This window comes from Coregonus lavaretus (assembly GCF_964263955.1).
Source record: "Coregonus lavaretus genome assembly, chromosome: 1".
NCBI classification, from domain to species: Eukaryota; Metazoa; Chordata; class Actinopteri; order Salmoniformes; family Salmonidae; genus Coregonus; species Coregonus lavaretus.
Genome location: NC_139988.1, coordinates 26,228,047 through 26,244,783, shown reverse-complemented (window position 1 = coordinate 26,244,783; position 16,737 = coordinate 26,228,047). Strand labels below are relative to the sequence as shown.

General features: G+C 48.3%; 1 protein-coding gene across 1 annotated transcript in view; it reads left to right on the top strand.

Annotated features, from left to right (window-relative positions):
• LOC311129158 (uncharacterized protein) overlaps nucleotides 1-16,737 on the top strand; it is a 111,817-nt gene that overhangs the window by 70,811 nt on the left and 24,269 nt on the right. The window contains exons 10-15 of the mRNA XM_084161465.1: nucleotides 3,666-3,719; nucleotides 3,814-3,867; nucleotides 4,057-4,110; nucleotides 10,922-10,975; nucleotides 11,172-11,225; nucleotides 11,311-11,364. Of these exons, the coding sequence (XP_084017591.1) occupies nucleotides 3,666-3,719; nucleotides 3,814-3,867; nucleotides 4,057-4,110; nucleotides 10,922-10,975; nucleotides 11,172-11,225; nucleotides 11,311-11,364 (324 nt within the window). The remainder of the gene's footprint in view (nucleotides 1-3,665; nucleotides 3,720-3,813; nucleotides 3,868-4,056; nucleotides 4,111-10,921; nucleotides 10,976-11,171; nucleotides 11,226-11,310; nucleotides 11,365-16,737) is intronic.

Sequence of the window (16,737 nt, the reverse complement as noted above, 5' to 3'; positions counted from 1 at the left end):
ATCTCCCTCGGCCTGGGGCTCCATGCAAGATCTCACCTCGTGGAGTTGCAATGATCATGAGAAGTTGAGGAATCAGCCCAGAACTACACGGGAGGATCTTTTCAATAATCTCAAGGCAGCTGGGACCATAGTCACCAAGAAAACAATTGGCAACACACTACGCCGTGAAGGACTGAAATCCTGCAGGTCCCCCTGCTCAAGAAAGCACATATACATGCCCGTCTGAAGTTTGCCAATGAACATCTGAATGATTCAGAGGAGAACTGGGTGAAAGTGTTGTGGTCAGATGAGACCAAAATGGAGCTCTTTGGCATCAACTCAACTCGCCGTGTTTGGAGGAGGAGGAATGCTGCCTATGACCCCAAGAACACCATCCGCACCATCAAACATGGAGGTGGAAACATTATGCTTTGGGGGTGTTTTTCTGCAAAGGAGACAGGACAACTTCACCGCATCAAAGGGACGATGGATGGGGCCATGTACCGTCAAATCTTGGGTGAGAACCTCCTTCCCTCAGCCAGGGCATTGAAAATGGGTTGCGGATGGTTATTCCAGCATGACAATGACCCCAAACACACGTCCAAGGCAAGAAAGGAGTGGCTCAAGAAGAAGCACATTAAGGTCCTGGAGTGGCCTAGCCAGTCTCCAGACCTTAATCCTATAGAACATCTGTGGAGGGAGCTGAAGGTTTGAGTTGCCAAACGTCAGCCTCGAAACCTTAATGACTTGGAGAAGATCTGCAAAGAGGAGTGGGACAAAATCTCTCACTGTTCAAATAAACCTACCATTACAATTATAGACTGATCATTTCTTTGTCAGTGGGCAAACGTACAACATCAGCAGGGGATCAAATACTTTTTTCCCTCACTGTATATACTACCGGTCAAAAGTCTTAGAACACCTACTCATTCAAGGGTTTTTCTTTATTTTTACTATTTTCTACATTGTAGAATAATAGTGAAAACATCAAAACATGTAGGAACCAAAAAAGTTTTATACAAATCAAAAGATATTTTATATTTGAGAGTCTTCAAATAGCCACCCTTTGCCTTGATGACCGCTTTGCACACATATGTTCCCACATATGCTGAGAACTTGTTGGCTGCTTTTCCATCACTCTGCGGTCTGACTCATCCCAAACCATCTCAATTTGATTGAGGTCGGGGTATTGTGGAGGCCAGGTCATTTGATGCAGCACTCCATCACTCTCCTTCTTGGTAAAATAGCCTTTACACAGCCTGGAGGTGTGTTGAGTCATTGTCCTGTTGAAAAACAAATGATAGTCCCACTAAGCCCAAACCAGATGGGATGGCGCATCGCTGCAGAATGCTGTGGTAGCCAGGCTCGTTAAGTGTGCCTTGAATTCTAAATAAATCACAGACAGTGTCATCAGCAAAGCACCCCCACACCATAACCCCTCCTCCTCCATACTTTACGGTGGGAAATATACATGCGGAAATCATCCATTCACCTACACCGCGTCTCACAAAGACAAACCAAAAATCTCAAATTTGGACTCCACACCAAAGGACACATTTCCACCAGTCTAATGTCCATTGCTTGTGTTTATTGTGCCCAAGCTAGTCTCATTTTATTATTGGTGTCCTTTAGTAGTGGTTTCTTTGCAGCAATTCGACCATGAAGGCCTGATTCACACAGTCTCCTCTGAACAGTTGATGTTGAGATGTGTCTGTTACTTGAACTCTGTGAAGCATTTATTTGGACTGCAATCTGAGGTGCAGTTAACTCTAATGAACTTATCCTCTGCAGCAGAGATAACTGTGGGTCTTCAATTCCTGTGGCGGTCCTCATGAGAGCCAGTTTCATCATAGCGCTAGATGGTTTTTGCGACTGCACTTGAAGAAACTTTCGAAGTTCTTGAAATGTTCCGTATTGACTGACCTTCATGTCTTAGAGTAATGATGGCCTGTCGTTTCTCTTTGCTTATTTGTGCTGTTCTTGCCATAATATGGACTTGGTCTTTTACCAAATAGGGCTATCTTCTGTATAACACCCATACCTTGTCACTACACAACTGATTGGCTCAAACGCATTAAGAAGGAAAGAAATTCCACAAATTAACTTTTAAGAAGGCACACCTGTTAATTGAAATGCATTCCAGGTGACTACCTCATGAAGCTGGTTGAGAGAATGCCAAGAGTGTGCAAAGCTGTCATCAAGGCAAAAGGTGGCTATTTTGATTTGTTTAACACTTTTTTAGTTATTACATGATTCCATATGTGTCATTTCATAGGTTTGATGTCTTCACTATTGTTCTACAATGTAGAAAATAGTTAAAATAAAGAACAACCCTTGAATGAGTAGGTGTTCTAAAACTTTTGACCGGTAGTGTATATATATATATATATATATATATATATATATATATATATATATATATATACTCTGGACTCCGACATTGCTCGTCCTAATATTTGTATATTTCTTAAGTCCATTCTTTTACTTTTAGATTTGTGTGTATTGTTGTGTATTGCTAGATATTACTGCACTGTTGGAGCTAGGAACACATGCTACACCTGCAATAATATCTGCTACATATGTGTATGCGACCAATAACATTTTATTTTATTTTGATTTGAAGGCAGACTTTTCTCCGGACTATTTTTTCTTATGGTGAATATACTGTAGACATGCAGATAAGCCAAAAAGGACCTTGCCTTTCCTTTGTCAGGTTATGATATTTAAATCATGTGAAATGCAGCATGGAACTACAGTATATTGTAGCTATTAGACAGTGAATGGTAGATTGCTATCTATGTAGTACTTCATATCTAGGGCAGAGGCTCAAGTTTTCCATCACAGCTGCAAAGCAGGAGCATGAGCACTAATTCATTAATGCGTTTCATATGCTCTCTTGACGTGAAATTATGAAGTGTATAGTGCTTGGCAACAGCGCTCACCACTCTTCATCTCATGCACATAAAAGTAGACCTCCTAAAAGCAATGGAAAAAGGGGTTCACCCACTGGGCACACACTGGTTGAATCAACGTTGTTTCCATGTCATTTCAATGAAATTACGTTGAACCAACACAGAATAGACGTTGAATTGTCTGTGTCCAGTGGGCATGTAGGAATACGATTTGGAGGAGAAAACATGTTGCCTGATGTTTGATTAAATTGATTAGCATTTTTCAACAGATTACAATTGAAAGCTGGCTGTAGGTCATATCCTCATATACATTTTAGTTGGCCTGCTGTGAGAAGGACAACAGTATATTTTACCCATAACCTTATAACCTTTACTTTTACAGGATACCAACTACCTTGAGTATAGCAGAAACACGTTTCAACTTATAAAGGCTTTATAGAGCACTATAGAAGCCGTACAAATAATTTATAAGACAAGTCATACTATATAAAGAGTGATATAGTAAAAGGTCCTTACATCTGATGCTTTGTCAAATGTATCAAAACCTGTTTGGCACCCTTCATATAGCATTTGCTTATGAATGACTTCTGAAGCATCTGTACAGTATAGGCCTTAAAAAGGGCTTATGAAGGCCTATGAAGGGTGTATGTATGAATGTTTAAAAAAGTTAATAATTTAATTTAACACAGCTGACAGATGTGTTTTATCTATGAGCAACATTAATAAAGGGTGAATATCTCATGACTTCTCATCTCTCCGCTTTTTTAATTAAAGGGCATCCCTGGCAACCGAGGGATTCCTGGGCCACAGGGTCCAACTGGGACAGAGGTATCAGTTGCACTCTAAAACAAATTATGTTTTGATCAGACTAGGGTTTTTGATGGTAAATTTATGGAGCTGCTTTTTCTGTTCTCTATTTCAGGGGCGACGTGGGGTTGATGGTAACAAGGGAGAACAAGGACGGCCTGGTGATTCGGTAGGAAGGTCAAAAAAGGGCATTAGTATTACGTTTTATCGGCATTATCTATTTCATGACACTGAAGACCCGCTTTGAAGCATTATCACCAATGAATGGATTCCAGCCAACTGATCAAAAGCTACTTTAATAATCTATAATCACTTTTATCAAACACACATTTTATGTATAAATCTCTTGAATTTTCAGGGTGAAAGAGGGGTTCCGGGATTACCTGGGCCATCGGGCCAAGCAGGTGAAAAGGTACGCCATAAAAGTGGTTTCACTGAATGAGGTTATCAAATGTATAAATCTCTGTAGAACAGGGTTCCCCAACTGAGCAAAAAAATATAAATATATACAGTACCAGTCAAAAGTATGGACACACCTACTCATCCCAGGGTTTTTACTATTTTCTACATTGTATAATAACATAAAAACTATGAAATAACACATATGGAATCATGTAGTAACCAAAAAAGTGTTAAACAAATCAAAATATATTTTATATTTGAGATTCTTCAAAGTAGCCACCCTGTGCCTTGATGACAGCTTTGCACACTTTTGGCACTTCAGGCGCAGGAGGGTAATCACCGAATACAGAGTTTATTCCTTCGTTGACACATAAAAGCGCTCAAATAGCGATCAACGAAACAGGCACAGGGGAAACTCTCATCCCTGGCAAATACACTGTAACGGTAGAATCCAATAATACATAGGCACAGGGGAAAATCTACCCTGGCAACAAAATGTACGAGTAGCTTCACCGAGCGATTCTACTCTCACAACTAACAATCACCCACAAGGACAAGGGGGCAGTGGGAACACTTATACACTGACTAATGAGGGGATTAGAACCAGGTGTGTGTGATTAACAAGACAAGACAAATGTGATGATGAGTATAGCAGAAACCTGCCCGAACAAGTAGGGGAGGCTGTTTCGAGGAAGTCGTGACAGTACCCCCCCCCCCCTTGACACGCAGCTCCAGCAGCGCGCCGACCCCGGCCTCGGGGACGGCCAGGAGGACGCGGAGCCGGATGGCGACGGTGGAAATCCCGCAACAGTAAGGGATCGAGGGTATCCCTCACCGGGACCCAGCTCCGTTCCTACTGACCGTACCCCTCCCACTCCAGGAGGTACTGAAAGCCCCCCACCCGATGCCTCGAATCCAGGATGGAGCGGACAGAGTACGCCGGGGCCCCCTCGATGTCCAGAGGAGGTGGAGGAACCTCCCGCACCTCAGACTCCTGGAGCGGACCAACCACCACCGGCCTGAGGAGAGACACATGAAACAAGGAGTTAATACGGTAATCAGGGGGAAGTAATAACCTATATACGTGACCTAGTTGATTCTCCTCAGGACTTTGAACGGCTCCACAAACCGCGGCCTCAGCTTCCGGCAGGGCAGGCGGAGGGGCAGATTCCGGGTCGAGAGCCAGACCCGATCCCCCGGTACGAAGACCAGGGCCTCACTGCGGTGATGGTCAGCGTTTGCCTTCTGACGATGCACGGCGAGCTGGAGGAGGAAGTGGGCAGCGTCCCACGTCTCCTCCGCGCGCCAAAACCAGTCATCCACCGCAGGAGCCTCGGTCTGGCTCTCGTGCCACGGTGCCAGAACCGGTTGGTAACCTAAAACACATTGGAATGTGTTAGGTTAGTAGAGGAGTGGCGGAGAGAGTTCTGGGCATATTCTGCCCATGGCAAGAACACCGATCACTCCCCCGGCCGGTCCTGGCAGTAGGACCGCAGGAACCTACCCACATCCTGATTTACCCATTCCACCTGCCCATTTGACTCGGGGTGGAACCCAGAGGTCAGGCTGACTGAGACCCCCAGACGTTCCATGAACACCTTCCAAACCTTGGACGTGAACTGGGGACCTCGGTCGGACACTATATCCTCTGGCACCCCGTAGTGCCGGGTAAAGACGTAAGTAAACAGGGCCTCCGCAGTCTGCAGGGCCGTGGGGAGACCGGGCAGAGGAAGGAGGCGGCAGGACTTGGAGAAGCGGTCCACAACGACCAGGATGGTGGTGTTACCTTGAGAGAGGGGAAGATCCGGTGAGACCATGGTCGTTGTGGAACTGGTAAAGGTTGTAGCTTACCCGCTGGGAGGTGCCTAGGTGCCTTACTCTGGGCACACACCGAGCAGGAGGAGACCCTCACGTCTTTAGCAAAGGTAGGCCACCAGTACTTTCCGATCAAGCAGCGCACAGTACGACCGATACCTGGGTGACCAGAGGAGGGTGACGTGTGTGGCCAGAAGATCAGACGATCACGGATAAGAGCAGGCACGTACCGCAGCCCAGCTGGACACTGCAGTGGAGATGGATCTGTGCGTAATGCCTGCTCTATATTCGCGTCCATCACCCATACTACCGGCGCCACAATGCAGGAGGCCGGGAGTATGGGGATGTTGTCTCTGGGCCTCTCCTCTGTGTCATACAGCTGGGACAGTGCGTCTGCCTTCACGTTCTTCGTACCCGGAATGTATGACAGTGTAAAATCAAACTGGGTGAAAAATAGGGCCCACCTGGCCTGGCGAGGATTCAGCCTCCTCGCTGCCCGGATGTACTCCAGGTTACGGAGGTCCGTCCAGACGAGGTAAGGGGGTTTCGCCCCTTCGAGCCAATGCCTCCACACGGTCAAAGCTCGGACAACAGCCAACAGCTCCCGATCACCAACGTCGTAGTTCTGCTCCGCCGGGCTGAGCTTCTTAGAGAAGAAGGCACAGGGGCGGAGCTTGGGTGGCGTGCCCGAGCGTTGGGACAGGACAGCGCCTATCCCTACCTCGGACGCATCCACCTCCACTAAGAACGGTAGTGATGGATCGGGGTGGGCCAGTACCGGAGCTAAGGTGAACAGACCCTGCATTCTCCTGAAGATCAGGTCAGCCTCAGCAGACCAGCAGAGCCGGGACAGCTCACCCTTCAACAGGGATGTAATGGGAGCTACAACCTTGCCAAAGCCCTGGATAAACCTCCGATAGTAGTTGGCAAAGCCAAGGAAGCGCTGCACCTCCTTAACCGTGGTTAGAGTCGGCCAATTACTCACGGCTGAAATGCGATCTCCCTCCATCTCCACACCTGAGGTGGTAATGCGGTATCAGAGGAAAGAGACAGACTGCTGGAAAAACAGACACTTCTCTGCCTTGGCATGAAGGTCATTTTCCAACAGTCGGGCCAGCACTTTGCGAACCAGGGACACATGCTCGGTGCGAGTACTGGAATACACCAGGATGTCATCGATGTAGACCACCACACCACGACCAAGCATGTCCCGAAACACCTCATTCACAAAGGACTGGAAGACGGATGGAGCATTCATCAAACCGTAGGACATCACCAGGTATTCATAATGCCCCGTGGTTGTGCTGAATGCTGTCTTCCACTCATCCCCCTCCCGAACACGCACCAGGTTGGATGCACTCCTGAGATCTAACTTAGTGAAGAAGCGCGCCCCATGCATTGACTCAATCACTGAAGGAATGAGGGGGAGAGGATAACTAAATCTAATCTTCTCCTTGTTCAGTGAACGATAATCAATGCATGGGCGCAGACCTCCGTCTTTCTTCTTCACAAAGAAGAAACGTAATAATAATAATAATATGCCATTTGCAGACGCTTTTATCCAAAGCGACTTACAGTCGTGCGTGCATAATTTTTTTTGTTGTGTATGGGTGGTCCCGGGGATCGAACCCACTACCTTGGCGTTACAAGCGCCGTGCTCTACCAGCTGAGCTACAGAGGACCACGGGACCAGCTGAGGACCAGAGGACCACCACCTTCAGGAGGCGGGGGACGTGGAGGGATGTATATACCCCTGGCCCAGGGACTCGGAGATGTATGTTTCCATAGCCTCCGTTTCAGCCTGCGACAGGGGGTACACATGACTCCTGGGAGGTACAGCATCTACCTGAAGATTTATCGCACAATCCCCCGCCCGATGAGGTGTTAATTTAGTCGCACGCGTCTTAGAAAATGTGTGCACCAAATCGAGGTATTCGGGGGAAACATCTAGACACCTACCCTGACACTCTCGCGACCACCCCGTGAGAGCCCTCTGCGGCCATGAGAAGGTGGGGTTGTGGAGTGCTAGCCAAGGGATACCTAATACCACAGGGAAAGCAGGAGACTCAATAATCGAAAAAATAACCTGCTCACAAGGTGTCTCCTGGGTGATCATGGTGACTGGTATAGTGACTTCCGTAACAAACCCGGACCCTAATGGTCGACTATCGAGTGCTCTGATGGGGAGTGGAATGGATAGTGGAACCAATGAAATGCCTTGATGGCGTGCAAATGCCCTGTCCATAAAGTTCCCAGCTGCGCCTGAATCGACTAGCGCCTTACACTGGAGAACTATCATGTGATCGGGAAAGTGGATAGGTAGGGTACAGTGCACAGCAGAGGGCTCTGAACAAGTGTGGGTGTTCGATACCTGGGGTGATGCGTGAGTGCCCTGCCTGCCGCCTCCACGCCCAAAACAACGTTGACTACCACGTGTGGTGTACTGTCCCTTCGTGCCACCAGAGTGGCACTGTCGCTGTCCTCCTCCGCTCTCTCGGCCGGCGGTTCCACCCAGCTCCATCGGCTCGGGATCCAAGTCATCCGGGGTGGAAACGGGCAGACCCCTACCAGGACGTCCTCTGGCTGCCAGCAGGTTGTCCAAACGAATGGCCATGTCCACCAGTTTATTGAAGGACAACATGGTGTCCCGGCAGGCTAGCTCCCGTCAGACGTCCTCCCGCAGATGGCACCGGAAGTGGTCGATCAGGGCCCGCTCGTTCCATCCGGACCCTGCTGCCAGCTCCAAATCTCCAACGTGAAGTCCTGCGCGGTCCTCGTCCCCTGCCTCAGGTGGACCAGCCACTCGCCCGTCTCTCGACCCTCGGGCGGGTGATCGAAGACCGCCCGAAAGAGGCGAGCGAACTCCCCGTAGTCCTCCAACGTGGCTCCTCCTTCGTTCCACACCGCGTTGGCCCACTCCAGGGCTTTCCCACAGAGGCAGGAAACGAGGACGGACACCTTCTCCCGCTGCGATGGCGCCGGCCTGATGCTGGTGAAGTACAGCTCCATTTGGTGGAGGAATCCCTGGCACAGCGCCGCCGTCCCATCAAACGCCCGTGGTCGGGATATCTGGATCCCTCCGGGTGCTGGGGTGTAGGGGGCTGGATCCGGTTGACCAGCTGGTCTCGACAGATCAGGTCCTCTCCTCTCCAGGCGTTGGACAACCTGGAAAACCCGATCCATCGCTTCTCCCAAGCTGGCTAGCATTGTTGAATTCTCCTGGACCCGTGCCACGACTCCAGACATGCGCTCCTCTCCCGCTGACTCCATAGCGGGTGGGTGATTCTGTGATGCGTGACTTAAAGGAGTCAGGCACAGGAGGGTAAATCACAGTATACAGAGTTTATTCCTTCGTTGACACATAAATGCACTCAAATAGCGATCAACGAAACAGGCACAGGGGAAACTCTCATCCCTGGCAAATACACTGTAACGGTAGAATCCAATAATACATAGGCACAGGGGAAAATCTACAAATGTAGAAGTAGCTCCACCGAGCTATACTACTCTCACAACTAACAATCACCCACAAGGACAAGGGGGCAGAAGGAACACTTATACACAGACTAATCAGGGGATTAGAACCAGGTGTGTGTGATTAACAAGACAAGACAAATGTGGTGATGATTGGGGCGGCAGTTGTTAGTAAGCCGGTGACGACAAACGCCGAAGCCTGCCCGAACAAGGAGGGGAGGCAGCCTCGGCCGAAGTCGTGACACCAAGGTGCGGTGCAGGATATACAGTAGGCAGTAGGCAGAGATGGTGAAACAAGGATCTTTACTGGTGGTCCCAAAACCAGGATACAAAATAACGGACTTGTCACGATAAAATAAAGGAGAAGCAAATTGGTTTCCAAAAACAGGCTGACAGCAAACATACGAAATACTAACTACGACTGAAAACAACAATGAAACAGGGAGAACACTTCTCAAGTACCTGTACATACGTCTCACGATCAGACACTGATTAGTGCTGTTCGACATCGAGAAACTAGCAGAGAAAACAGAGCAAGGGAACACAGGGAAGTGAGGGCATAAATACACAGGTGAACAGGTAGACACAGTTGACACCAATAGGATAATGATTAGTCCAGACTGTGAGTGAGGAGGTGCCTAAGGCTGTCAGAGGATGACACCTAGTGGGTCGCTCCGGAACTGCGAACCCCTCCTGTAACAGAGTTACCTCTGCTACCAGAGTAACCAGCACATCTCAACATGACAGTTCTATTAGGATACTTCAGAGAGTGCATTTATCACTATGGATTACCAATGGCTTCCTTTTCTGTTCATAATTTGACCAAAATAATGAATCAACACGACATACAGTCAAATTATTACATTTACATTTACATCATTTAGCAGACGCTCTTATCCAGAACAGAAAAGGAAGCCATTGGTAATCCATAGTGATAAATGCACTCTCTGAAGTATCCTAATAGAACTGTCTTCAATGGAAATAAACAGCTGCTGAACTGAATCCCTCATCAAATATGATAATATGCCCTGTATTTTATGAGAGCAGACCAAAGGAAATAAGAGAGAACATCACATGGATGAAACATTGTAGTTTATAAGGAAAACAGCAAGATGGTTTCCCAGGACATTCCTAGGTACACCACAGGATCTTTGAATATGAACCACATACAGTATGTTGTAGGCATACAATAGTATCTATAACTCATCTGATGACTATTACATGTACAGTAAGGGTTTACCTGTGATATTATGAACATATTAATGCACAGTCAATGTATGTGACAGTACAGCCCATTTTTCCATTTGAATTGAAGAGACCAGCTCTTTTTATGAGGCAGTGTCTGTTTTATTATCAGCACATCATCACTTGTAATTTTGCTGATGCAGATGTTACAGGTGAAGTTTCAAATACTTTCACTGCCTCAGTTTCCGGAGGCACTTGATTAAATGTTTTCAGAGAAAGGTAGGCAAGGGGCGTTGCATGGTAATAACTTGTTATCAAACTTTTAGTATATTTCATTTCTTTCCCAGGGCTCTTTAGGTCTTTCAGGGATACCAGGACTTGCCGGCAAAGATGGCCAAGTGGTAAAAATATCACAATACTGTCATTTATCACATGGTTATATACAATAGTGGCTAAGTAAACAGTATAGGTTAGGTAGTAGTTAACTGGCCACTTGCGTAGGCTTTCAAGTTGACAAATATATTGACAAATGTATACAATACATTGGCCTCACTGGTCATTTCAATCTTGGTAATCTTGATGATTTGCTGATTTCAGGGAGAAAAAGGAGGCAGGGGACACGCTGGGCCAGCAGGACATCCAGGAGAACCAGTACGTATAGGTACTCTGGTGTCAAACCAGGAGCTGACGTGCCTTTAAGTTTGAAAACATCTCTTTCTCCCATTCTTCAACTCAGGGTTTACCTGGAAGAGATGGAAAGAATGGACTTCCAGGACGAATCGGTCAAAAGGTTTGTTTTCAGTGTAATTTTAGATTGACATTTTAGTAATTTAGCAGACGCTCTTATCCAGAGCGACTTACAGTTAGTACATTCATCTTATGATAGCTAGGTGAGACAACCAATTATCACAGTCGTAGTAAGTACATTTTTCCTCAATAAAGAATTTATCAGCAGTCAGTGATAGTAGAAAATGTCAAGTGCAAGATTAAAAAAACAAAAAAAACATTGGGGGGTGTGATGCATGATTTGAAGGAGTCAGGCGCAGGAGGGTAATTCACAGTACAGTGGGGAAAAAAAGTATTTAGTCAGCCACCAATTGTGCAAGTTCTCCCACTTAAAAAGATGAGAGAGGCCTGTAATTTTCATCATAGGTACACGTCAACTATGACAGACAAATTGAGGAAAAAAAATCCAGAAAATCACATTGTAGGATTTTTAATGAATTTATTTGCAAATGATGGTGGAAAATAAGTATTTGGTCACCTACAAACAAGCAAGATTTCTGGCTCTCACAGACCTGTAACTTCTTCTTTAAGAGGCTCCTCTGTCCTCCACTCGTTACCTGTATTAATGGCACCTGTTTGAACTTGTTATCAGTATAAAAGACACCTGTCCACAACCTCAAACAGTCACACTCCAAACTCCACTATGGCCAAGACCAAAGAGCTGTCAAAGGACACCAGAAACAGAATTGTAGACCTGCACCAGGCTGGGAAGACTGAATCTGCAATAGGTAAGCAGCTTGGTTTGAAGAAATCAACTGTGGGAGCAATTATTAGGAAATGGAAGACATACAAGACCACTGATAATCTCCCTCGATCTGGGGCTCCACGCAAGATCTCACACCGTGGGGTCAAAATGATCACAAGAACGGTGAGCAAAAATCCCAGAACCACACGGGGGGACCTAGTGAATGACCTGCAGAGAGCTGGGACCAAAGTAACAAAGCCTACCATCAGTAACACACTACGCCGCCAGGGACTCAAATCCTGCAGTGCGAGACGTGTCCCCCTGCTTAAGCCAGTACATGTCGAGGCCCATCTGAAGTTTGCTAGAGTGCATTTGGATGATCCAGAAGAGGATTGGGAGAATGTCATATGGTCAGATGAAACCAAAATATAACTTTTTGGTAAAAACTCAACTTGTCGTGTTTGGAGGACAAAGAATGCTCAGTTGCATCCAAAGAACACCATACCTACTGTGAAGCATGCGGGTGGAAACATCATGCTTTGGGGCTGTTTTTCTGCAAAGGGACCAGGACGACTGATCCGTGTAAAGGAAAGAATGAATGGGGCTATGTATCGTGAGATTTTGAGTGAAAACCTCCTTCCATCAGCAAGGGCATTGAAGATGAAACGTGGCTGGGTCTTTCAGCATGACAATGATCCAAAACACACCGCCCGGGCAACGAAGGAGTGGCTTCGTAAGAAGCATTTCAAGGTCCTGGAGTGGCCTAGCCAGTCTCCAGATCTCAACCCCATAGATAATCTTTGGAAGGAGTTGAAAGTCCGTGTTGCCCAGCGACAGCCCCAAAACATCACTGCTCTAGAGGAGATCTGCATGGAGGAATGGGCCAAAATACCAGCAACAGTGTGTGAAAACCTTGTGAAGACTTACAGAAAACGTTTGACCTGTGTCATTGCCAACAAAGGGTATATAACAAAGTATTGAGAAACTTTTGTTATTGACCAAATACTTATTTTCCACCATAATTTGCAAATAAATTCATTAAAAATCCTACAATGTGATTTTCTGGATTTTTTTTCCTCATTTTGTCTGTCATAGTTGACGTGTACCTATGATGAAAATTACAGGCCTCTCTCATCTTTTTAAGTGGGAGAACTTGCACAATTGGTGGCTGACTAAATACTTTTTTGCCCCACTGTATACAGAGTTTATTGCAGGGAAAATACCCCGTCAATACAAAATACTGAGCTCAACCGAGCTACTAATCCTCAAAACGAACAATCACAAGGGGGGCAGAGGGAACACTTAAACATGTACTAATGAGGAGAACATGAACCAGGTGTGTGTAATTGACAAGACAAGAGAAATGGAATGATGAGATATGGAGCAGCAGTGGCTAGAAGGCCGGTGACGATGAACGCTGAAGCCTGCCCGAACAAGGAGGGGAGGCAGCTTCGGAGGAAGTCGTGACAGTACCCCACCCCCCTTGACACGGAGCTCCAGCAGCGCGCCGACCCCGGCCTCGGGGATGGCCAGGAGGATGTGGAGTAGGGCGAGCCGGATGGCGACGGTGGAAATCCCTCAACAGGGAGGGTTCGTACCCTTCCCACTCCGAAGGCCCCCCATCCGACGCCTCGAATCCAGGATGGAACGGACGGAGTACGCCGGGGCCCCCTCGATGTCCAGAGGAGGCAGAGGGACCTCCCGCACCTCAGACTCCTGGAGCGGACCAGCCACCACCGGCCTGAGGAGAACACATGAAACAAGGGGTTAATACGGTAATCATGGGGGAGTAATAACCTATAGGTAACCTTGTTGATTCTCCTCAGGACTTTGAACGGCCCCACAAACCGTGGGCTCAGCTTCCGGCAGGGCAGGCAGAGGGGCAGATCCCGGGTTGAGATACAGACCCGATCACCCGGTACGAAGACCGGGACCTCACTGCAGTAGCGGTCAGCGTTGGCCTTCTGACGATGCACGGCGCGTTATAGGTGGACGTGGGCAGCGTCCCACGTCTCCTCCGTGCGCCGAAACCAGTCATCAACCGCAGGAGCCTCGGTCTGGCTCTGGTGCCACGGTGCCAGAACCGGTTGGTAGCCTAAAATACATTGGAATGGCAATAGGTTAGTGGAGGAGTGACGGAGAGAGTTCTGGGCATATTCTGCCCATGGCAAGAACACTGACCACTCCCCCGGCCGGTCCTGGCAGTAGGACCGCAGGAACCTACCCACATCCTGATTTACCCGTTCCACCTGCCCATTTGACTTGGGGTGGAAACCAGAGGTCAGGCTGACCGAGACCCCCAGACGTTCCATGAACGCCTTCCAGACCTTGGATGTGAACTGGGGACCACGGTCAGACACTATATCCTCTGGTACCCCGTAGTGCCGGAAGACGTGTGTAAACAGGGCCTCCGCAGTTTGCAGGGCCGTGGGGAGACCGGGAAGAGGAAGGAGGTGGCAGGCCTTGGAAAAGCGGTCCATATCGACTAGGATGGTGGTGTTACCTTGGGAGAGGGGAAGATCGGTAAGGAAATCAACACTCAGGTGAGACCATGGTCGTTGTGGAACTGGTAAAGGTTGTAACTTACCCGCTGGGAGGTGCGTAGGTGCCTTACTCTGGGCGCACACCGAGCAGGAGGAGACATACACCCTCATGTCCTTAGCCAAGGTAGGCCACCAGTACTTTCCGGTCAGGCAGCGCACTGTATGACCAATACCTGGGTGACCAGAGGAGGGTGACGTGTGTGGCCATTAGATCAGACGGTCACGGATAAGAGCAGGCACGTACTGCAGCCCAGCTGGACACTGAGGTGAAGATGGCTCTGTGCTTAACACCTGCTCTATATGAGCGTCCATCGCCCATACTACCGGCTCCACAATGCAGGAGGCCGGGAGTATGGGGGTGTTGTCTCTGGGCCTCTCCTCTGTATCATACAGCCGTGACAATGCGTCTGCCTTCACGTTCTTCGTACTCGGGATGTATGATAGTGTGAAATCAAACCGGGTGAAGAATAGGGCCCACCTGGCCTGGCGAGGATTCAGCCTCCTCGCTGCCTGGATATACTCCAGGTTACGGTGGTCCGTCCAGACGAGGAAAGGGTGTTTCGCCCCTTCGAGCCAATGCCTCCACATGGTCAGGGCTCGGACAACAGCCAACAGCTCCCGATCACCAACGTCGTAGTTCTGCTCCGCCGGGCTGAGCTTCGAAGAGAAGAAGGTACAGGGGCTGAGCTTGGGTGGTGTGCCCGAGCGTTGAGATAGGACAGCGCCTATCCCTACCTCGGACACATCCACCTCCACTATGAACGGTAGTGATGGATCGGGGTGGGCCAGTACCGGGGCTGAGGTGAACAGATCCTTCAGGTTACTGAAGGCCCTGTCCGCCTCAGCAGACCAGCGGAGCCGGGACGGCCCACCCTTCAACAGAGATGTAATGGGAGATTCGACATTGCCAAAGCCCCGGATAAACCTCTGATAGTAGTTGGCGAAGCCAATAAAGCGCTGCACCTCCTTAACCGTGGTTGGAGTCGGCCAATTACGCACGGCTGAAATGCGATCTCCCTCCATCTCCACAACTGAGGTGGTAATGCAGTATCCGAGGAAGGACACGGACTGCTGGAAAAACAGACACTTTTCTGCCTTGGCATGAAGGTCATTTTCCAACAGTCAGGCCAGCACTTTGCGAACCAGGGACACATGCTCGGTGCGCATAGTGGAATACACCAGAATGTAATCGATGTAGACCACGACACCGCGACCAAGCATGTCCCAAAACACCTCGTTCACAAAGGACTGGAAGACGGATGGAGCATTCATCAAACCGTAGGGCATCACCAGGTATTCATAATGCCCCGTGGTTGTGCTGAATGCTGTCTTCCACTCATCCCCCTCTTGGACACGCACCAGGTTGTGTGCAATCCGGAGATCTAATTTGGTGAAGAAGCGCGCCCCATGTGTTGACTCGATCACTGAAGGAATGAGGCGGAGAGGATAACTAAATCTAATCGGCTCCTTGTTCAGTGATCGATAATCAATGCACGAGCGCAGACCGCCGTCTTTCTTCTTCACAAAAATAAACTCGAGGAGGCGGGTGAAGTGGAGGGATGTATAAACCCCTGGCACAGGGACTCAGTGACATTTGTTTCTATAGCCTCCGTTTCAGCCTGTGACAGGGGATACACATGATTCCTGGGTGGCACAGCGTTTACCCGGAGGTTTATCACGCAATCCTCCGCCCGATGAGGTGGTAACTTGGTCGCCTGCGTTTTGGAAAACGCGAGCGCCAAATCGAGGTATTCGGGGGGAATGTCCACAGTGGAGGTACTGTCTGGACTTTCCACCGTGGTTGCACCAACAGAAACACCGAGACACCTACCCTGACACTCTCGCGACCACCCCGTGAGAACCTTCTGTGGCCATGAGAATGTGGGGTTGTGGAGTTTTAACCAAGGGATACCTAGTACCACAGGGAAAGCAGGAGACTCAATGATAAAAAATTTGACTTGCTTGCAATGAGTCTCGTGGGTAACCATGGTGATTGATGCGGTAACTTCCCTAACAAACCCAGACACTAATGGTTGACTGTCAAGTGCTCTGATGGGGAGTGGAATGGATAGGGGAACCAATGAAATGCTTAGACTGTGTGAGAATGCCCTGTCCATAAAGTTCCCAGCTGTTCCTGAATTGACTAGCG